Raw genomic sequence first — 23,429 nt, 5'->3', positions numbered from 1 at the left:
GACGGGGGTTTAATGTGTTGATGTCTTTACGCTCTGGCTGGACTTTCAAATATCGGCATTTCCTCGGCAATTTGGTGATAACAGTAAATAGCAGACTCTGCGCTGAAAGCACAATAAGGACAAAGTGTAAAAACATACAGGTTTCCTCACCATTAACAGTATTTTCATTCTGTTTTTAAGAAATTGACTACTGTATTTTAGGTCTTTTGTAGGGACCTGAGAAAGGAAAATAATTAAACGTTATTTTAAAAATACAATATTTAACATATTCATATTTATACTATCATAATTTTATTTTGCATTAATGCCGTAATAAAACAAGGTCGACAAATACGCTTTCCTCCCTCGACAGTGTCCGCCCAGGTGCCGTAGAGAAAGGCAGGCAACACTTTCGCAGACGGTAAATACCTGTATAAATGTAAAGCAGGGTGATGCTGAAGGAGCCTCACCCTTAGAGAGAGGGGGAAAAACAACATTTTGAATCAGAATCAGGCAAACCAAATTAAAGGGGGTGCAAATCCCCCATGTGCCTTCTCCCTCCCCATTTCTGGCCTATCATCTATCTCTGGACCATGTCATGTCGACCAGCCCACAAGTTACTATGACAACGGCTCAAGGGGAAGCACTTGCTAGGGAGGTTATTGCCTCCTTGGGGATGTAAGAAAGACAGGGGGAATGTGAGCAGAGACAAAGATGGAGGGACTTATAGACACCGAAAAGACCTAAATGAAGGGAGAGGTCAACCTGGAGTGTGTTGGCATGGAAGCTTGTTTGTGTGTATAAAGGCTGGTTTACATTAGTAATCATGCAGATGTAGACACAGTGTGTAAATCAGAGATGTCCCATTGAAGCTTTGGATGCAGGGTACAAAGTTTTCTCCCTCCTGGACAAGGCCTTAGCCTCTCCTGCACATGATGTATTACACTTCCTGCTCAGTGCCATACCCCGGGGCAGAAAAGGGCGGGGGCAAGGGAGGGAGTGACATTAAGGACCCTCCAAGGTGTCAGATGGGTCCCCAGCTTCCCCCACATTTTGTCATATAAATGTCATCAAGACAAGTTTGGAGTTGAGGAGCTTTCGGCTCTCCTTCTGCCTGGGGGGTATCGCAGTGGTTAATTGCCCCATTAGCACTGACAGGGTAAATTGGTGGAAGGGCTAACTATATATTACAGTGAAAACAACAACCCCTGGCAAACACCTGAGGGCATGGAAAGCATGGCGTGTTTTACAGTGTGGCCTGTGCATGCGAGAGTGTGTGTGGGTGTGTGTAAAATGTGAATGTAAATGTACACACACACACACGGGAGCTTTAATATTGGTAAAATATTGGAATCCTATATTTATCACTACGGAAATGAACTCAGTCAGTGTCAGTCAGGGGGAGCGTCCCCTCTCATATCTGAACTCTCTCAACGCATACATACAAAACCAATCCGGACAATAATTCTCTATTATTCTATTCTATTCTGTAAAAACATGACTTTGTCTGAGGGCTGAAAAAACATGACTTTATCTGAGGGCTGCTGCGTAGGACGGTGCATTTGCCTGTATTTTAACGGTGAACCACAAACACGCAGACGTATTCCTCGCAGGCAAGCGTAGACATCAAATGTGTGGGTGTTCACCTGCCATTTCATTGTTTTAAATGTTGCAAATAAAATCCAATTGCAAATTTAAATGCAAATTTAAAATTTACATCAATGGCAGGCGATGCAAATAATATGAAGGATCTGGATATGAGGCAGATCTGAGAGCATTTTATTGTTGCGTCACAGCACTGAAGTGTAAACTTAAAAACCTATTGTGTATGATGAAAAACAAATAGGCTGCAAAACTGATTTAAAATCAAAGCAACATTATCAGAGCCCAGTGTTTTTAACAAAATGTTTTTTCCTTAACATCTGTAAACATCTGTTTACAAGTTACTGTTTTATATGTAAACAAGATGCACATATTTGATATGTTACGATTACCCTGCATTCCACAGGATAAACACATCAACACTGTCAAACAGCAAATATTTAGCTTCAATTAACCTTTTAACATTTTTCTTCTAATTTAAAGACATAAACAGGGACGCGCACGCACGTACACGCACACACACCTTGCTAAATGGAAGTGACATTGACATTATATCACCACTCACTGCCATTGTCTTTTTGCTCATAAAACGACATTAAATTGTCACCGTTCTTGCTGCAGCCATAACAGCAGCAGAAAACATCCATGTGGGCATGAAGACGACACATCAGGCACTGATTTATGTTTATGATAACCTGCAATCTCTGCTTGGTGGCATGTGCCACACACACACGCACACGCACACACAGACACACACACAGACGCCCCTTAAACGTTTTCAAATCGTAAAACAATTATTGGATGTTCTGCACACGCAGGTCAAATCACCTGGCTCCTAATTGAATGGCCAATGCATCGATTCTTTACTTATTTATAGTTGCACAATGCAAGAATATAATCAAACCAAACCAGATTAAAAATGTCAGTGCTTTCAAAACCAACATAACGAAATATCATTAATATTCATGTTCTACTCCGATATGGCCTTGTAGTGCGGGTGTTTCACGCAACGCTGAGCTGATAGTAACCTTCCTGCAGTTAATGCTACAGCCCTTTTTACCTCCTGTGTTAACACTGTAATATTCCAATATTTATTTTCCATGTTTCCATGAGTTATTTTGCTGTAATAGGCTACTGTATCTTTGATATCTTTCTAAATGTATATTTATACCAGTCTTAAATAAGGACGGGGTCAGCTCTGACAATCAGAGCTTGATAAAGTAAAAAAGGTACTATTTGATCTTACAAATAAATGCAGTCTTCACCTTCTAAAATATGGACGATCGACAGATTGCACCTCCGGCGTGAAATCCACAATAGTACCTATTATCATAACAATAGAGCGGCGTGGCGAGGATGGGACGGCCGGAGCAGAAAAAGCACTAAAGGTCCTCTGTGGTGACAAACACAGAAATGGACACATCAATTCAAGCTTAAATATTATTTTTTTTATTTTCCAAACTGAGAAAATTCACCAGCAAACCACTGCCCGAAACCCCCAGACCTGCTGCCTGAGTCCAGAAACAATCACAGGTGCAATGTCTCCTTTCATAAACATATTTAAACCTTTATTTTTTAAAAATCCTTTTTGTTTTAAGCATTCATCTTTACATCTCTTTGTTACAGTTGAATATTTGTCTGTTAGAATCTGTCGCAACTTCTCCAAAGCAGCAGGATATAACACAGGAATTTAAATATTTCATGGTAAAAAAAAAAAAGGATTTAAATCTAGGATACATGGCTGCATATGTGCTTTATATCAGACAAAAAGTCAATATAATATTCCTGAAACAATCCTCCGGGGCCTGGCTGTGTCCTTGTAGTCCTCAACAGTGAATCACGGTGATAATGTCGCATTTTGTCGCAGATTTTCTGGCATCATAATATTCCTCTGAAAAGCCTTTTGGGATTAAACGTGCCTGTTTTTTTGGTTGTTTTTTTTGTCAATATTGACTTTATTTTGACATTTTCATACTTCGTTGTATTTGAATGTCTTTTTAATGCAATTAATGATTTTTCTGCGATATTATTCTCTCTTTACATTTTTCAGATCAGCTATTATTTGTCTTAATTTCCGCCTAAAATACATTTTTGAAAATATTTCCCCCTTTATATTCTATTCGTGTTTAAAATCCAACATTTCAGCTGTAATTTCTCTCACTTTTTAAAAAATATTATTCTTTTCCCCCTTGTCTTCTCGATGCGTCCCCTGTAGCCTCTCCCCCTGCCTCCCTCCCTCCCTCTCTGTTCTCCCTCCCTCTCTCTCTCTCGCGGAATCCTATTGATCCAAACGGGCTAATTAGCGGTGTCTGCGCAATTACGCACATGCGCACTGGGCGTAATCTCAGCCATTTTTTGAAGGAAACTAATTAGCAGGAATAAAGAGCCAAGTGTTTTTCCCCCCACAGTGATCAGAACTCATTCTACCTCTGGAGCTCGCACAAACCCCTCCGTCCCCCATTCTTCTGTTTACTACAGCCTATATGTAGCTTTAATTACACTGTTGTTTGGTAACAACTTGGACCCCGCTGCTCTCTCTCCCTCTCCCCGGTTTTTCCTCCTGGCTCCGTAAAAACGCAGAGGATCATTCATAAGGAATGAGTGGGCTCTCTATACGATTGTTTTCTGGACTACTACACATTCAGCGTACGGAGCTTTGTACCAGAGCCGCTGCAGAAATGTAAGTCTGCCATTTGTTTACGATATTAAAGGGACCAGGGGAGGAAGCAGCCCCGGCTACGGGGAGGTGGGGGTGTTTGGTCAGTGTGCAGCTCGTAATTCGCACGAATCAAGCTTTTGTTGATCGGCTTGTGCAGTGAGTCACCTGTTACTGGATAGTGAACGGCGATCACTCTTTTGGTTTAGCTGGATCGGAGTGTGGTACGGTGCGATCCACTGTAAACAAAGGCTGAAGTAGTCTGCAGGCTGAATGTTGGTCAGTGGCTTGACAACACAGACTCAGACGGGGAGTTAACTTCAAGTCGCCTTGCCCGTCCGGTATTCTCTAGCCTGGTATGCTCCCCAGAACGATGCAAAACATAGCTTAGTGCAGTTACCTTGAGACTGGTGTGAGGCTGTGTGTGCTCCAGTGGGTCCTCCTGCGTTCAAAACAGCATCCAAACTGTGTTTATCCAGGTCCTTTAATGACAAACAAAATGCATTTTCCTAAAGTATAGCCACACAACTCTTCTCTCTGTGTCTCTTTCTGTCCCCCCACTCACACCCCTGTCTCTCCTTTCTCTTTTCTTAACACACACACACACACACACACACACACACACACACACACACACACACACACACACACACACACCAGACTATAGAGAGATCCAGGCAACACACTCCATGTTGTATATTTTCTATTGCAAAATCTGCAGCGTGCACACCTGATAACAAACATATATCTCATATATATCTAATATGCATGATACATCTCAGGTGTTTCTGTGTGCGTGCCATTATCAGAATCAGTTTGCAGTGAACAACAGGATGTACCCACATTAACACACACATTCTGTAGATGTACACACACATACACACACACACGTTGTTAAATGATGGTTTCCCGCACTTGTGATCGATAGAGAGCCAGGAATGTTTGTATAAATAGTTACATTGCCGATAGAGCCAGGTTATTGATTGCAGTGTAAATGAAAATCTTTATCAGATTAGAGACTGTTCTCAGCTGCTGGCAGCCAGGCTCAGCCCCCTCAGCGCTCTCCAGCGGGACAGTGGACAGCTGCAGTGGGCAAGGGTCTGTGGCCTGTGACATAAACACAGTACATTAAAGCACTATCAGAGTGCCGATATGAGCCATATATCTTTAAGGTGCAGAGAGGGGAGAGGGGGTGGCTACAGGACGGAGAGGGAGAGAGAGAGAGGGTGTTTAAGGAGCAGGAGGAGGAGGAGGGGGTTGGCTGGTTGAAGGAGAAGGTGAAAGGGTACATTAAGGTCTCTCCTTGATTAAAAAAGGTCAGTAATGAGATTTCGGGACACACACAGACTGAGAAAGATGTATCTGTCTCATCTGGCATCCATCTGTCAGTCAGAGACAGAAGGGGAGGAGGAGAAGCGCGATTTATTTTTTAGGAAGTCTCTGTCGTGATGCATCATTGTGCTTGTGATTCATAATCTTTGTGAGGGACCTAGTTGCTCAATTTCTGAACATTTTAATGATCAACTAGAATTTTTACAGTCAGCCATGTTTAATAAAATGCCACAGCCCTTTGCTAGTTTCATTAAAATCTTTTTTTTTTGTTCAAAAGCAAAGAATACGCTGTCTTAGATTAGGGAGATTTTTTAATACTTGTTTTAAAATGCTTGCTTTTTAAATGCAACATTTTTAACTATAAATGCATTATACATACCGCGTTATTGCAAAAAGGCATTCATTATTTTAATGTGCATCGTTGCTTTAGTGTTTACAGTATGTGTATGGGTGTGTTTTATAATGTGCAAGACTCACAGGGACACAATAATAGACACATACAAAGAGGTGAGAGAGGTCAAAATATAATACTGCACTGTAACACCACAAACTATTGCTTCAAAGATCAACACAGATTTTAATCAACACCCGTCTGAAATCTCAACTAAAAACTGTTTGAGCTTCACACAAGTATTTGTTGTATTTTCAGACTAAATGAGATTATACAGGTATTTATTACATTGCATCCATCCATCCCGTGTGTTATAAATTGGCTCGTGCTAAACAGAGACTCCAATGTCTCACATAATATCTCTGTCCTTGTGCACAACAGAAGATGTAGAGATGGATACAGTGGCTTTAAAAACTGTTCTTTTATCCGCTTTTATCTAAGTGTGGCAATTTAGTGGAAGCCCTTTAGCTCAGAAGCGTTCAGTTCTTTATTTAATCCTATCCCCTGAGGAATATTATAGACCTCCTGCGTAGTCTTTACCCGCATTCCTCTACCTAGTTTAGCGCTGATGCTATTGATTTTCCCATTAAGGGCTAACGCTAACCCCTGAGTAACCAGCCTCTGTATTGCGCACTGTGAAGGCAGTATTGAACAGATGCTATCCAGGGACTGTAATCAATGGCCTCCACTGTTATGCAATACTATTTACATGACTCATGTATTTCATTTTCTCTCCTTTTCCCTTCACTCTTCTCCTGTCTGTCCATCTCTCTCCTTCTCTTCCTCTGTATCTCGAACACACAGGTGGGGAAGTAATGCGTGGCAGCTGTAGCCTCTGGTATGGACAGCGGTGAGGGAGGAGGAGGGGATGGAGGGGGAGGAGAGGAAAGAGATGCTGACCTCAGTCCCCAGGCTTTATCTCTTCCTCTCCTGACCCTGGCGGTCATTCCTGAGCAGGGGTCATCCTCTCATACCTCAGCCATGGCCCCTGCCAAAGAGCCCCTGACCCTGCCTCAGCAGCAGGAGGAGGAGGGCGCAGAGGGGTCCCAGGCTAGAGAAGAGACCCAGGGAGGGGAGCAGAATGAAGGAGGCCGACATTCACAGGAGAATGGAGCGTGTCAAAAGCAGGGGATGAAGGAAGACTTCGGGGAGGGATGTTTGTCAAGGCAAAGGAAGGAAGAAGGGGAGGCGCATGTAGGTGTGGGAGAGGTGTCAGTTACAGGAGGCCTCCGAGCAGCCCTTAGCAGCAGCAGAGGCGGAGAGGAGGAGAAGGAAGAGGAGGAGGCCATCTCAAACCAAAGCCAAACCAAATCCAAATGTTCTTTATTACCTCAACAGAGCCAGCACAGCTCTTCTTCCAGCACTGCAAAGGCCAGTGGCACACTCGACAGCAAAATAGCCGCTTCTCCAAAGCCCTCCCCCACTCCTTCCACCTCTCCAAAGCCCTCCCCTTTTCTTTCCGCCTCTCCAAAGCACTTCACTTGTCCGTCCTCCTCTTCTGCCCTGCTGAGCGAGACAGAGGTAAAAGACATTAAGGGAGATCAGGGCTGGATTTCTGGGTTTCCTCAGAGCTTTAAATCCCAGCAGTCTACTCTGGCTTTTCCAGTGGCAGGAACGGAGCCTGCCAGTACACCTGCTGAGGATGATGGGCCGGCAGGGGTTCCTCACTCTTCCATTTCGAATGGAGATGGTGCCAAAGCTCCAGAACCAAATGACAGCCAGCTATACACAGAGGTGGATGATGAGGGAGACAAAGATGGGGAACAGAAAGAAGCTGTCCTTAAAAACCTCAACCAAGACCTCTCTCCTAATTCCCTAACTAGTCACATGACCATAATGCACTCACGCAATTCCTGCAAGACGCTGAAATGCCCCAAGTGTAACTGGCACTATAAGTCTCAGCATACACTGCAAGTCCACATGAAAGAGAAACATCCAGAGACGGGAGGCCAGTGTGTGTGTGGCGCCTCTGGGGGAAAGTGTGTTTGCGGTGGTGCAACACGAGACGTGTGTGGATATTGCAGTTCGGGGAAACCCCATCCTCGCTTGGCCCGCGGTGAAACCTACGCCTGTGGCTACAAGCCCTACCGCTGCGAGGTGTGTGACTATGCTACCTCGTCGAAAGGCAACCTCAGCATACACATGCAGTCGGATAAACACCTTAATAACGTTCAGAATGGGGGACACTCGAATGGTCACATGCACACCACTCATATTACCAACAATAGCAGCTCCTCCAACGGTCACGCAGTGGAAGAGCCTGCATACAAGCTCCCACTCTCTCTTCCCACGCCTGCCGCCCAGCCCGCCAAGCTCACACCACCTGCACACACTCACTCTCATGGTAAGCGGTGGCGGTGTGATGTGTGCGACTATGAGACCAGCATTGCCCGCAACCTGCGCATACACACCACCAGCGAGAAACACACACATAACATGCTACGGCTCCAGAGAGGTTACTATCTGTCTCACTGCAGGAGCATTGCCCCGCAGCTTAAACATCTACAAAACACAGGTGAGTACTGCGTCACGTCTCTCGCTGCGATCCAACATAAAAGTTTGAAAAAAATAAATCCTAACTGGGTTTCTTCTCTGTCTTTTAGGCGCCGAGCTCTCCCTGAACATGCGACTGACCACTCAACAAGTCGCAGAACAGCCAGTCACCCTTGGGTCTACACTGACTCCATCTCCCTCCCCCTCTCCCTCCCCCCCTCCAGCCCCATCTATGTCCCCTACAGGACCCCTCTCCCAGGGTGTGTTTCAATGCCTTGTCTGCTCCTGCTTTTCGTCCGACAGCTTAGAGTCTGTGGAGCAGCACCTGAACGCCCCTCGCTCTCTGCCCCAGTCCGAGTGGTGCTCCCTGGTTGCTGGCGGCTGCCACTGCAGGCTGTGTGGCTACACCACCCCGCTGAGGGCTAACTTCTCCCTGCACTGCCAGACTGACAGACACCGCACCCGCTACCAGCTCGCTGCTCACCTCCAGGAGGGTGGTGACAGGGGTCAGGAGGGGGCAGCTCTTATTGCTAAGGGCAACCCCGTCCAGCTGAGGTGCAACCTGTGTGACTACGTGACCAGCAGTTTGGAGAAGCTACGAGGTCATTCCCTCAGTTCCCACCATGAGGCCAGTGTCCGGGTTTACAGAGTCAGTATACTTTCAATAATAATCCCTGCAAGCAGCTTTGAAACAAAAATGTATTTAGCAATTGATGGTAATCATATAATCATTTTCTTGCTTTTCCTCTCCTTTCCTTATTTTTAGTTCTTGCAGCAGTATGATGGTGAGGTTGATGGAGGTTCGTGGCTGTTCCATTGTCTCCTATGCAACCACTCCTCCTCTTCTAAACTCCAAGTACTGAAACACAGTCAAACCCCAACCCATCAGCAGAGGGAAGGGCTACTACAGCTGCAGCCAATGGGCGGAGAGGAGCTGGCAGCCATTTTTACCATCAGGAAAAGCCCTGATAGCGACACAGGTGCAAATATGAACTGTGCGGGTGTATTTGATTTCATGCTGCATGTGCTCGCTGACATCAGAGAGCAGACGGGCGATTAAGATGAAAAGAGTGAGAAAATGAGTAATGGCTGTCGCTGAGATATTGATCGAGTAAATTGATTAGTCGATACACATCCTTGTTATATCCCCAATAACCCCTGACAACAGCTAACTAGCACCTGCTAATCAATGGACCAATACAAATCCCCGAGACAAGAATGGGGGAGGTGGAGGCCAGTCGCCAGTCTGCAGTCTGTGGAAGATAAAACACTGATTTTACTCTCTCTGGAGTGCTGGCACATTATATAAAAATGAGTAGTTCAACACTTCAGTTTTGAATTAAGTGTATCCCGTGATTTGTCAATGTACAGATTAAGACTTATCGAGGTGAACTGATGTGTTGTAAGTCCATATTAACTCTACTCCACCTCTGAGGAGAATCTAATGGAGAATCAATACTTGATCAATAGTGTATGGAGGCAAGCAAGAAGAATGAAGTGTGGTCCAAAGACATTGGTCTTTTTGAAGGATGCTATCTAGAGAATTGTATAAACTACAATTAGCCAGATAGTTTGTACGAAACACAATGTTTGTGTAACATAATTATCCGTCTTGTCCCCTCCCAGGAGAGCTCAGTGAGGATATGGATACTTCCAGTGAGACCACCACTGGTCCTTTGGACACAACCAAAGACTCATGTAACTTGGGGGCGAAGCAGATTTCTGAGGAGACGGGTATGGATGCTTCTACTTGCTAAACAATTCAAGACATATAATAGCTGACTCAAATAATGGTATGATAATATCACATACATGGTAAATATCAGTCGTTTTACATGTTTATATAAGGGCTGTGCAATTAATCAAAATATTACTGAAATCACAACATGGTCAAGTGCAATATACAAATCGCAGAGAAAATGTGTGCCAAAACAGCATTATAATGAAGTACTATAGTGCTGCAGAGATGCTCCGGCCAACAAATCTTTTTCTCAAGATGGAAGATAACATGATTGATTGGTACAGACCACGACAACCGTCACATCATGATGTTAATCGTATTTTCTTTTCTTTTTTTTGGTGAAAATGAAAAATGTGATGCAAAAATGATCATTTGCGCTCATCCTGAATCATATCACAATAATCTGTCAAAATAATCGCAATATGCTTTTTTCTTTTTTACCATATTATGCGGCCCTAATATATTTTTTTTCTGTACAGGAGAAACTAGGGAGGAGGAAAGAGAAAAGAAGGAGTCATCACCCCCAGTCAAGCGTCCATCCTCTCGATGTGAGGAAATGGAAAACTCCATCTCAACCAAACGCCCCAGAATACACCAGCAAAATGAGAACCAGCAGGTGAGCGGTCGACACTTAATAATTTAAGTCTGTACATGTGAGTATGAAATGTAACAGCAGCAGACACAATTAGGAGACCTGGCAGGTGCTTGTGTAATCCCACAAACCCATGGACATCTTATGCTCTCTTGCGGCGTTATAATTCATTTTTTCTCACTTCCATCTTTTCTCTCCCCTCTCTTAGACTGTCCAGTGCCCTTTGTGCCAGGTTAAAGTCCCATACATGAACCTTCAACAGCATCTCACACATGTGCACAGTGTGGCGCAGGACTGTGTGGACAAGCTCATCAGCACAGTAAGTGTATGCAAGTGTGTATTTGTTGTATTTGCGTTCGTCAGGAAGCAAAAAGAAAATGAGAAGGGGAAGCGATGGGGGATGGGGGAGAGCGAAATGTAGGGAGACAATTCCATTAAGAAGGCACCAGAGAGAAAGGCAGCGCTTTTTTTAATGCATGTTTAAGTAGCTCCCCGCTATCATCTTTGATGCAGCCGTACATTTTGTGTGTATGTGTATGCGCGTCTTTTAGAGTGGAAGAGAGAGGGTTTGACTGAGTGAGTGAGGGAAAAGCCAGTCTTTCTATAATGCATGTTTAAGTAGCCCTCTATTACCAGAAGTGCAGTCAAGCTAAAAAGGGGCCCCCATGCTTTTTACTGTGTCTCTCCAACTAACAAAGACTGGTCATCTATCCACATCACCATCCTCCATCTCCCTGGCCCGTATGCTAAGTGGCCTTTGTCTCTTGCGCTCTTCGCCTCCACTTGACTGACTGCTTTTCACCCTTTCTCCCCTCTGCTGTCCCTTTCTCCCCCCTCTAGCAACTCCTATCATTTCTATTCAGCAATCTCTGTCCCTGCCCCTCCCTTTCTGTCTCTCCCAAGCTCTCTCTCAATTTCTTATGCGTTACCCCTCCCTTACTTGCTCTCTCTCCCTCCGAAGCAGTTTTTTTTTGTTCATTGCCCCATACTTCCTCCCTCCCTCTCCCTGCTCCCTCTTTTTCATATTCTACAACCCCCCCTCCCGCACCATCGTCCTCCCTCCTTCCCCTCCTACCCCTCCCTCACTCTCTCTGATAGTAATTGAGGTTCATTAATTCAGACTGAGGTGATGATGGCCATTATGTACCTTGCTTTCCAATTACGCTCTCTAGATTAAGCCTGACCTTCAGTTTTCTCTGCAGTGTGTATGTGTGTGTGTCTGTGTGGTTGTTCCTCTCTTTCTCTCTTATGAAGCTGTTACGCAGAGAAAACTCTTGTCATGTAAATCTCATCTTTAGCTGTCCGTCCTTTCCTTAGGGTGGCTAGCTGTTCGCGTAGATATAGTATTTGCTCTCAGTGCTTGAAGCTGTGGAGATGGAGGTTTCTATATGAAGAATGATTTTAAATAAATTCATTATTCAGCTCAGTAAAGTTTTATTAAACCCTTGGGGCATGTTGGAGGGTGTCGTAGGAGCTGAAGGGCAGACCCACATATCTCCATATACACTTATTACCAAATTGATGTGCCTTGCTGTCTGCACTGCTGTGCAGGCAGGTGCAAGATGTAGCGATACACTTACGAATTCACACTTTAATGTTTTATGATATTAGGAGAGGGTGTGCAGGCACTCTTATGTTTATACATCTTGATATTTGCTTGCTTTTATGCTGTACAATTAAACATGTTTTATTCATAATGTTGGATTAAGAAAATATGGTAATATCCTACATTTCTTTTAGTCTGAATTGGTAAAATAACACTTGATTGTAACTGGCAATAAAAACCTCAAGCTGACAGACAATCACTTTTTTTCCCTGCAGGTCACACTTTCCATGGAACAACCGCAGCCTGAGCTGCAGACGGATCCACAGACAGAGTTGCACACAGATGATACGCAGAAAAATAAAAACACCAAGAATAACAATGCAAATTGTTCCCCTCCTGCTGATTCCATTGCCTCACCTGATTCACAGAAAAACAAAGGTTGGTGTATCACGCATGATAAAATTGACCACATTTTAGATGATAATTAATGAATCATAAATTACAGAACCATTTCATGGTCATTTGTTCAAAACACATTGTCTTGTTGGCGTAATATTATTGTTCGATCATTTGAGACCCACAATCACTATTTTTATATATTTTGCAGGCATTTTAGAGGAGAACACTGAGGGAGATGTAGCCGCACCCAAAGATGTCACAGCTCTACTCACCCCACCCCTAGAAGACAACACCACTCACCCTTCCAATGGCAGACTGGCTCCTCAGTCCCCAACTCAGATCTCCCCCTCTTCCCCGCCCACCTCCTCACCCAGCGATCCCCCTCCTCTTTCTGATCGCCATGGTTACCGGTTCCGTTGCAGCAGGTGCAGCCTGGCGTTCCCAACTCAGGAGAAGCTCCAGCTGCACTGGCAGTACCATGCCATGAGAGCGGCGACAGAGTGCCCCCTCTGTTCCAGACAATGCCGCAGTCAGGAGGCCCTGCAGAGACACATGCAGAACACACACTCACAGCTGGACAACACGCAGGGGCAGAATACACTATTACCACCCCATACTGCGCAATACATGGAGCACAATAAGAGTTCAGTCCAGCAAGATTTTAGTTTATCACCTCAAGTGGGTCAAGAAGCAGGAGAAGATGAGGATGAAGAGATAGAGCAAGAAACAATGGGCATGGAAGGAAAGGAGGAACAAAAAGAAGAAGTTCAATTTAAAGAGAAGGACATGGTTAATGAAGTTGATGAAGGTGAGGAGGATTTAACTGAGCCAGAGAAAGGGCCACATGAGGAGATTGTATCAGAACCTAGTTCCAGCTCTCTTGTCAAAAAGAGCTCTAACCCCACAATGGACCGCTATCTAGATCCAACCAGGCCCTATAAATGCACCATATGCTCTGAATCTTTTACCCAGAAAACCATTCTTCTGGTCCACTATAATTCTGTGTCCCATCTCCACCGGGCCAGGCGAGCCTTGCAGGACTCTGGCACAGGTGCTGCTGCCCCTGAGGCTCCCCGTGGCCCAGATTCTAGGCCCTATCGCTGCCGATTGTGTGGAGTGGGCTATAGCCAGAGCTCCACACTGGACATACATCTTCGCTCTGTCCTTCACCAGACTAGAGCTCGTGCTGCCCAGAACTCAGCTCCACAGACCCCAGCATCAAGTGCAACTGCTCCAGCCTCAGTCCCCACTACTGCTACCCAGGCTGCTACCACCAGAGAAGAAACATCCAAAGGTTTTTCTTTTACCAAGAGGTCAGATGTAAGCTCTTCAACCTCTTTGCTATTAGGCTTAACAGCCGAGGCCCAGCCAGCCCTCTCTAACCAAAATGACAGCCAGCAGGCTAAAAAGCGAGTGGCAGAGCTTCTAGCATCAAGAAACCAGCTAATGTTAATTCAACAGCAGCAGTTAGCCCAGGCTCAGGCACAGGCCCAAGCTCAGTTACAACAAACAGCTCTGCTCCAGTCCCAATTGATGCAGCACCTTCCCTTCGGGACAGAGAATCTCCTCAAACAACACTTCTCCCTGACACCAGACAACTTGTTCTCTCTGCAGCAGCAACTTCTTCTGCCCTATTACTTGTCAGGAGACATGAAGCTGAACACAGAGTTAGCTGTTAAGAGCCCAGACCTAAGTCAGTTAATATCTATTAACACCATCCTAAAAGAACAAGTTAAGGCAGAAGCTAAAAGGGAGTCTCAGTCCCAAATAGATGTGAAACAAACACAGAGACAAAGTTCAAACCCAGATGTTAGTCAACTCAAGGATCATGTGCAGCGTGAAGCTAAGGTTGACCAGACAGAAAGAGAACATGATTTTAGTCTTAAGAAGGAAAAAGAAGAAATGCTTGTTCCTACCATCAAAAACGAGAGTCAACAGGAGGAAACCGATTCCTCCTCAGTTAATCTTGCTGGATTGCAGTGTCCTCCTCCCAGAGTGCCCTATGCTGCTGTAAACGGGGAACCTCTCAGAGCCCTGCTGCAGAGTTATGGCTATGAGTTGGCACTGCAGTACATACAAAGTAGACACAGGCACCAGCAGCAGATATCAACTCCTATGATACCAGATAAACAAGAGTGCTCCAATATCAACAAGATGTGCTCAGAGGAGGAAAGAGATGACTCTATTGGATTACAGGATGGAAAGATGGAAGGCTGTAGGGATAACAAAGTAGCAGATGGAAAAGGAGATATAGAAGAGAAAAAGTGGAACAAAGATGAAGAATCAGCAGACAAAGGGAAAGTATGCTGTGGAAAGGGAGAAAAGTGTAGAGACTGCGGAAAGTTTTTCTCAGATGCCTTGATTCTAAAAAGCCACAAAGAGTACATTCACAGGATGCTGTTTCCCACTGCTACACTTGAGAGGTTTTCCAGAGAATACAGGCTGCAGTATGACCAGATGTACCCCCTCATGCAGCCGAAACCTGGGGAGAATTCAACTGCTTGCCCCCAAGCTGCAGCCCCAGCCCCAGCCCCAGCTCCAACCCCATCCTCAGAATCAGAACCAACACCAGAACCAGTTAAGCCTCAAGTTAAAACCCTTGCCCCCTCACCTGTATCTTCAGTTTCAGACCCCTTAACCAAAACATGCCCTCCAGGTACAGACCCAACACCAACTGCCCCTGCACCTTCTCCTCCTTCTCCATCTCAACCTCAAGATTTTTCACAACAAGAGGCACCCATCCCAATCACATCTGCCACAGCAACTTCTCCTACCACATCCCCAGCTAATTCCATACCTCTTACCTTACCTAAAATACCTATGCTTCCCTTACCCCAGCTTCCTTTACCCCCTCTGACGTTGCCTAAGCTTCCCCTACCCCCAATTCCTTTCTCCATGGAGCTACCTCTCCTCTCTCCAGTTGTGATGCAGTCTGTGGCTCTCCAGCAACCTTGGTTAGACTCAAGTATGAACTCTGAGCTGGCAAAACTCTACCAATCTCAACTCAACCCAGCACTGCTAGGTCAACAGCCACAGCTTAGTCCAGCTGTGCTATCCCAGCAACCCCAGCTCAGCCCAGCTCTGCAAGGTCAGCTCAGTCCTGCACTGCTGGCTCAAACATCCCAAACCAGCACTATCCAAACAGGTCAGCAACCCCAAGTCAACCCAACAGTACTTGAACAACAGGGTAAGAGAACCAGAACCCGGATTTCCGAGGACCAACTGACTGTTCTGAGGAAACACTTTGATATTAACAGCCTCCCCAGCGATGAAGAGATGAACAAGATGTCTGCTCTATCTGGTCTGCCACATAAAGTCATCAAACACTGGTTCCGCAACACCCTATTTAAGGAACGCCAGCGAGACAAGGATTCCCCCTACAATTTTAATAACCCCCCAACCATATCCTTGGAGGAGTCTAGAGAGGAAGTAGCACAAAACCAGCCTCTGACCCTTTCCCCCTGTTCACTGTCCCCAGGCCTTCCAGTTAACACCTCCCCACAGGCCCAGACAGTAGACCTCCAGAGAGGAGAGCCCCATAGGGGCAGACGCTCTTCCCGAACTCGCTTCACAGAGCAACAACTTGAAACTCTGCAGGGGGTGTTTGAGGCCACTCCTTACCCCAGAGAGGAAGAATATGACAGGCTGTCTGCTCTGTTGAGTCTCCCTAACCGAGTCATTGTTGTATGGTTCCAAAATGCTAGACAGAGAGCTCGCAAACATCAAGACCGGGGGACAGATGATCGATTAGAGGGGAAGAACCAGCTTGACAACATTCACAGACAGAGAAATGGCTACTTCAAGAATGGTGATGATGATGAGGATAACAGCTATGGGGATGAAGGACAAGGTGAATCTCAGAATGAAAACTCCATGGATCTGACGTATGAGTATTACACCAACCCTGACTCACCTGCCCTTGATTCTTCCTCTCACTCCACAGACAGTGAGCATCCAACAGTCAAAGGTGAACCACCGCTAGTTAATATGAAACAAGAAGATAAAACAAACTCTCCTGTGACTAGCAAGAGCCCAGCTCTTGTTGAAACTCAAAATGGAATTCCAGATGCTGGCATTGAGCGTAAGGAAATTGTTCAGGACATGAAAACAGGATCCTCTCCGGAACTGGACCCAAATCTGCAGCCTGAAAGTACTCCAGAAAGACCCCAGCCTCACTCTTCTTCCCCAAAAACAGTACCCACCATCCCGTCCATGGCTCATTCCAGCCAGGCGCATACAAACAGCTCTACTTCTGATCAAGCAGTTGAAAAGTCTGCTGATACATCACCAAGCATCCCTGCTCAAGCTGCTCCAGAGTCTGACAGAAGCCACACTCGCCTGCCTGGTGCCAACTCTGGCCTATCCACTGAAACCCAGCCAAAAAAACAGGTCCAACCCCAAACCCAGGCTCAGTTCCAGTGCAATCTCTGTCCGATGTCCTTGCCATCATTCCAGCTGTGGCAGGAGCATCAGACCAGGCATGTATTGGCAGCTCAGACCCAGGTCCAGTTTCTCCACTCTGGCTTCACAGACCGTACCTTGCCTTACATGATGCTTCACCCCAACCACACCCTGATGGCCAGTCAAATGCTTTCGGGTGCTATGTCCCAGATGCACCCTAATTCTACACATCCCATGATTTCACACTTAAACAGCATACAAATGAAAAACACATTCTCCGATCACTCAAGCAATACCCTCACCAGTCTCTCTCAAAGTTCCCTGACACCCATGAAGCAAAATTCAAAGCTTATGTCAGAGACCGGTTTTGAAAGCCAAAGGGGCAGTAGAGAGGCTGAGGAGGAGCACCGAAGGGATAAACGTCAGAGAACCACAATCACCCCAGAACAACTGGAAGTGTTGTATCAGCGCTACAGCTTGGACTCTAACCCAACCAGAGGAGTCCTGGAAGGCATTGCACATGATGTAGGCCTCACAAGACGTGTGGTTCAGGTACTTTATGGATGCTTGTTGTATTTGAATTATTGTGAATGTAATATTTTTGAGAGAATGAGTGGTAAAGAAAAGCATAGAAAGTGACTTAATGCTTTTTCATTCACAGGTCTGGTTTCAGAATACACGAGCCAGAGAGAGAAAAGGACAGTTTCGGTCAACTGGGCCAGGATCCACCTTCAGCCTGGGTTTCAACCACCTGCGCTGCCCATTCTGCAGGGCTCTCTTCAAGGTAAAGAGTGCCCTGGATGCCCATATGAGGTCTCGTCACTGGGCTGAAGCTGAAAGAGCAGGCTACACCCTCTCCATGAGCAATGGATCCAGTGGGCAGATGGGGATGGTCATGTCATCTGTCATGGACAGGCCAGGTCCTTCCATCTCCTCCAACCCTATCCCAAACCATGGCTATCTCATCAGCAACAAAGATTTTACTGTGAAGCCACCTGTGACCTCTTTGTCTTCAACCACTGATATGAACAACCCAGACGAGGATGATGACTACGAGGAAGACGATGAGGAGTACCCATGTGAGGAGGGTTCCAGTATGGCAGACCAAGCTTCTCCTAGTCCTGAAGGATCTGGGGGACCGAGCTCAGATTGGGGTGACACACAAAGTCTGCAGCACCACCACCATCAGCAGCAGCGCCAAAGGACACAGATGAGCCACTTCCAGATACTACAGCTTAGAGACTTCTACAGGAGCCACCGTACCCCCAACCGACATGAGTGTGAGGCACTGGGCCAGGAGTTGGGACTGCCTCACCGCGTGGTGCAGGTAAAATTTTCAAATATTCATGAATTATAAAATAATAAAATGTAGCTTGATCTGCATTCATTAGTGATTAAATAAGCCAAGGAGAGGCAATGGCTAATGTTTATTCTTACAAATCTTTTTTTTGCAGGTGTGGTTCCAGAATGCCAGAGCCAAGGAGAAGAGGGCCAGAAGCCTGAGCTCTGACTCTGCAGAGAGGGAGCAGGCCGAGCTGTCCGCAGGGGCAGGGGAGAGAGACAGAGCTTAGAGAGGCAGACTACGGTCCCTTTGCGTCCTTTGACTACGTTCTCCCCAAAACCCCTCCTGCACCTGCTGTCAACCTCTAAACATATACCCTGTCCGCTTTGCTGCCAAACCTGTAACCTGAACACCCCAAAGATGCAGAGCCACAGTGGCCCAAAGACAAACTCTCTCAACTGAAAGTCGGAGAGAGCCCAAACCAAGTCCACAGCTTTCCTTGTTTCATATTGTTCTTAAACTCTCTTTCCTGGTCTGTACTTTCTTGTTGTAAAGAGCTCCTCTCCCTATTCTGTCAGACACCTTACTACAACCAAACACCACCTTGATAAAACCAACCAGATGCCACAGAGGCCAAAGAGCATTCTCCAAGTATGTGACCTCACTGCCCAGCTAGACCTGCAGTCTACCTCTCAGTCTGCATGACAGACTCACAGTGGGCCCTCCACCAGACAGTGCTAGATGACTAGCTGTGTAGCATGTAGTGCCAGTCTGTAAGAGGCTGGGAAAGAAATTGTCAAAGAGATTTTAGTGTAAATAGAGAGCTCCAAAAGATAAACTTGAAGAAAAACAAAGCAGTTAAAAGTGGAAGAAAAAGAAGATGGAAAAAAAACAAAAAAAACGGAAAATATCCTTGAAATAGACGGAGGTATTCGCATAGAGCTTTTGTAAAGACTGACTCAGATTCCAAAGCTCGTAACCAAAATTTTACATGTCTGTGGATTTAGTTTCAACATGTTTGTTTTCAGTAACAAACTGCAGAGCTGACGTCTGTACGGTGAATGGGTGAGATCTGCATCCGGCATATGTAAGCCGAGTACCAATGGACTGATACGGTGCTCGGATGCAGCTTCACCCTCCACAAGCCAATGATGAGTCTTCTGTTGTACATGTACACCTTCTATGTTCCTTTAGTGGATAACAGCCCAAATAGCACAGAACGTAAAGGCCAGTTTGTCCTGTCCGGGCAAACTATTTTTTATAGCACTCAACCATTAAACTGTATATGAAAACTTTAACCAAACTCAAATTTACATTGTGTGTGTTTAGTAATAGTTTCTTAATATAAATCTTATGGATTGAGATAAACTGTCTTGCTTCGATATAATAGTGTCATGATTATGAAAAGATTATGACAGCTTTGATATGTTCAGGCAAGGTGACTTACTGCCTTTCCGTTCTATTTGAATATACCAATGGCTGACCAATGTTATGTGATTAATGTAAAGCTTTCTATGCTCAGGTCAACAGCTCAACATAGCACCACTTCAAATGTGATCTTAATACTATACTTTTCTGTTTTTAAAGCAGAAGAGGCATGGTTTAACCTTGGACTAAGTATTAAAAGATATCTACAAAAACATCTCTGTATTTCAAAGATCTGAGCTTTTCACCTCTGAGTAATAGATTGTTACAAAAACCTTATTGAAACTAAAGTGTTTAATAGTGTGAGGGGTAAATGTACAGTATTTAGCTTTTGTATGGTTGACTCAAGACTTCATTGGATGATTGAGACATAGCTCCCTTTTCCACTTACAGATAGGGAGCTACTGCGCAAAGCTGAGAAAAACTTTGGATGTTATTGATGTTATTTTTGTACACTTAATTTATTTTCCCTCTTTCTCCTTCCCTACCTACTTTCCTCTTTTTCTCACTACCTTTCTTCCTGTGTTCATTTGCAACCAGTCCTTATTCTAACTGTAATAATGATAATATAACAATAATAGCTAAACAATAATTAATGCTTTAAGACAAAAATCCAAAGACGTGATAATACTTTAACCATATGACCTACAAAAATAAGCGCTACTGTTTACTTGACGATGTATTGCTGTTTTTAAAGAAGGAAGGAGTCCCTATATCTAAGCTACTGTTTTCTGCCTCTCATAAGCACACTGGAGACTGTAACCAAAACCCCAAACTAGAGCCATGGCAGTCTGTAATATAGCGGTTAAAGAGTTTTACTCCTCTTGAGAAATGTTGCAGTTTATTTTTCTTTCTTTTTTTACCATAGTGTTGAACTTCAGCCCTTAAGGATGTCCAGTTTGCTGCTAATGTACTGTAGTTTCTAACGATACTGTAGAAAGATGCATGCTCTGATCGCTTTACCACTAGGCTTTAATGACTACAAACTGTAATGATACCTGTGATGCTGTTGATAAACTGCGCCTCTCTTATTCTGTTGAAAACAAAAATGGATATGTGGGGCTCAATTCCATCAGGTTTGTTTTTCAGTATCTTATTAATTACCCCTACTCAGAAGACAAAAATGGCTTTCGTAATACCAGAATTATTTTTTCAAGCTTCCAGTTTCAGAGAAACCTGCCTGGGGCATTAAACTTCTCAATACTTATGGAGATACTGCATAGCTATTTGAAGGAGTTTAGTCCCAAACCTTCTACTGGTATGTTTTCAGTCTTTCTGTGTTGCAATGTCTCTCGTCAGTTTGTCCAGCTGAAACAGCTTTGCTGAACTCAAACTGACATCGCAGCCAACTTTCCAAAGGATTTGGACTGACTAACGCTGTCATGTTTTGTTCTTAAACTAACCAATGTTTACGACAATACCAATGAGCTTTCTTCTGTACAGAAATGTGCATTCCAAATACCACAAAGGCAGTTTTTTGTATACTGATTATTTTCAAATTTCATTTCTCTCATATTCTCTTGATCTTAGTGACTGTAAGATGTACATATTGGGGTCCTCTATGGTGAAGGGACTCTGTTATCCTTACTGTAGGTAAAACTATTCTTTTCATTTTTTTCTGGATATGTTGTTGCCATAGTGATGACCAAAAAGATACCTGTGATGTGCACCTGTCCTTATGTCCTGCTCCAGTGGTTTAGTGTGTCTCTATACTGTCCCTCCCCTGGTTCTCCTCTACTGGTGTGTGTTTCTCTTCCTTCCCCTTCCCTTACTCCACTGAGCTAAATAAAGTCTGCTTTGGTGCATGCTCTGGTCTCATCCCTTTGGTCTACCCGAGAGAAGCCATTTTGTGAATGCTGTGGTATGCAAGGGTGTCTGCGTGTAATGTGTTTCATATTCCAGGTTGTATGTTATGTGTTGGTGTGTGTCTGGCTGGAAGGCTTTTGATGTGCAACCGTGTGTGTATGTGTGAGTGTGTGTGTGTGTGTGTCACACGACTGTGTGTGGAAGGCGTTTGGTGAATGGAGCCATGACCTCTGGGGTCACTTCATTAATTACATCTGTGACATTCAGCCAGATGAGTTTCCTTTGTGACTAAATGATATGATGAATATTAACGACCTCGGATGAATTACACTGCTGCTTCTGCTGCTGCTCCTGATGATAATGTGTTTTACGACTCTGGGAGAGAGGGGAGGAAAATTGCACACTACAGCACATTTAGGACACAGATTTTCATATGCAACATTTCAAAGACCAAAGCGTAGGTTGCTTGAGCAGCTTTTATTATTTTGTTCTTTTGTTGAGCAAAACTTTCCAGTGGTTGATGAGACAACTTGTCAGAGAGGAAAAACTACAATAAAAGAAAGTGTTGTTTATTCAGAGTCTCAAGCACAAACTGGTATCTTCTCTCCCAGTTCTCTAGCAGCAAGCCATTCATTTAACCATTACACATAAATGCGACAACACAGGAAACATATCCGTGAAACAGTTCTGATTGGGGTTGCAGGGAGAAGACAAACAGATACATGGCGAGGACAATAGCAAAGTAAACACAGAAAAGGGCTTGAGATAGCTTCGGAGCTGATGATAGCCATCTTAGAAAGTCATCCTGATAAAGTGATCCCCCACCATTTCTCCTTCTCCCTGTCCTCCCCCTCTTAATCAAATGAGTACTGTGCAGCTGGTGGGGTTGCGGCAAAAAGGGGTACGAGTGTGTGCGCATACGAGGTGGAGGGGGGGCTTTGAGGGATGGCGTGAAATTATTGCCTGCTGGTGTATATGTGTCGCTGGGGGTAGTAGGGTAGAGTAGGGGGTTGGGCTGGGGCTGGGGTGGGGGGGTGTAATGTCATTGCCTGCTGGTGTATCTGTAGTGGGGGCTCATTTAGATTTAGATTGGTTATGTGAGGAGAGAGCTGAAAGGCCAGCTCATGTTTATGCATGAATCCCAAAGCATGCTGCTGTGGTGGAGCCTTGAGTTAAAGAGACAGAGCTGAAATACATTCGTACATTTAGACACAGCTCTGCTTCTTTGGATAAAGCTTCAGTCGAGGCGACGCTGTGCTATCAGATACATTTCAATCAGTGTGCGCGTGTGTAGGCCTGTTTGTGGCACTGTGTGTACACGGGTAGATTACACCCCCAACCAAATGAACATGAATCATGCTGCATCTCTTAATCTAAAAATTGTGATCTGATTTCAGTTTTAAAAATGTGAAAACCACTACCCGCTGCCCTACTGTGTCCTTAAGACTGCTTTGGTATCATCTATAGCTGATGCAGAGCTACACAAAGTATATGGGTTCTTCCACACTCACTCACACACCGAGAGTAATCAGTAAATGTCTTTGAAGGAGAGTTTGTTCAGCACTTCATCAGGTATAAAGTGGTTTTTATTTGGAAATGTGGTCCCTATCCATCTTTTAAATGACTTTTTAATGGTCGTCACACCATCCTAATCAATCATGTGGCAGAGCTAGCCTGCAAGCGCAAATACACTCTATTTATAATTCCTACATTCTGCCGCAAAAACTGACACTCTGTGCCTTCTTAGTACAGTAACCGAACGGAAAAATGAGTGAAATTGTCTC

General features: G+C 44.7%; 1 protein-coding gene across 1 annotated transcript; it reads left to right on the top strand.

The window, feature by feature from the left end:
* The first annotated feature begins 6,800 nt into the window (after nucleotides 1-6,800).
* On the top strand, nucleotides 6,801-21,615 carry LOC141001559 (zinc finger homeobox protein 3-like). The gene is made up of 10 exons (XM_073472675.1): nucleotides 6,801-8,475; nucleotides 8,564-9,102; nucleotides 9,220-9,433; nucleotides 10,080-10,187; nucleotides 10,674-10,810; nucleotides 10,995-11,105; nucleotides 12,608-12,770; nucleotides 12,940-17,684; nucleotides 17,794-18,459; nucleotides 18,587-21,615. The coding sequence occupies exons 1-10, from the start codon at nucleotides 6,801-6,803 to the stop codon at nucleotides 18,701-18,703; spliced, it is 8,475 nt and encodes a 2,824-aa protein (XP_073328776.1). The 3' UTR covers nucleotides 18,704-21,615.
* The last annotated feature ends 1,814 nt before the right edge of the window (nucleotides 21,616-23,429 follow it).

This window comes from Pagrus major, chromosome 8 (assembly GCF_040436345.1).
Source record: "Pagrus major chromosome 8, Pma_NU_1.0".
Lineage (NCBI taxonomy): Eukaryota > Metazoa > Chordata > Actinopteri > Spariformes > Sparidae > Pagrus > Pagrus major.
This window is presented reverse-complemented; position numbering and strand designations above follow the sequence as displayed.

Bases quoted from the DNA above. Each gene is read 5' to 3' on its own strand.
- LOC141001559 (XM_073472675.1), top strand. From the start codon at position 6,801: ATGGACAGCGGTGAGGGAGGAGGAGGGGATGGAGGGGGAGGAGAGGAA. The intron at 9,434-10,079 runs GTGCAAATATGA...GTCCCCTCCCAG, and splicing joins AAGCCCTGATAGCGACACAG to GAGAGCTCAGTGAGGATATG. The intron at 17,685-17,793 runs GTACTTTATGGA...TTTCATTCACAG, and splicing joins TCACAAGACGTGTGGTTCAG to GTCTGGTTTCAGAATACACG.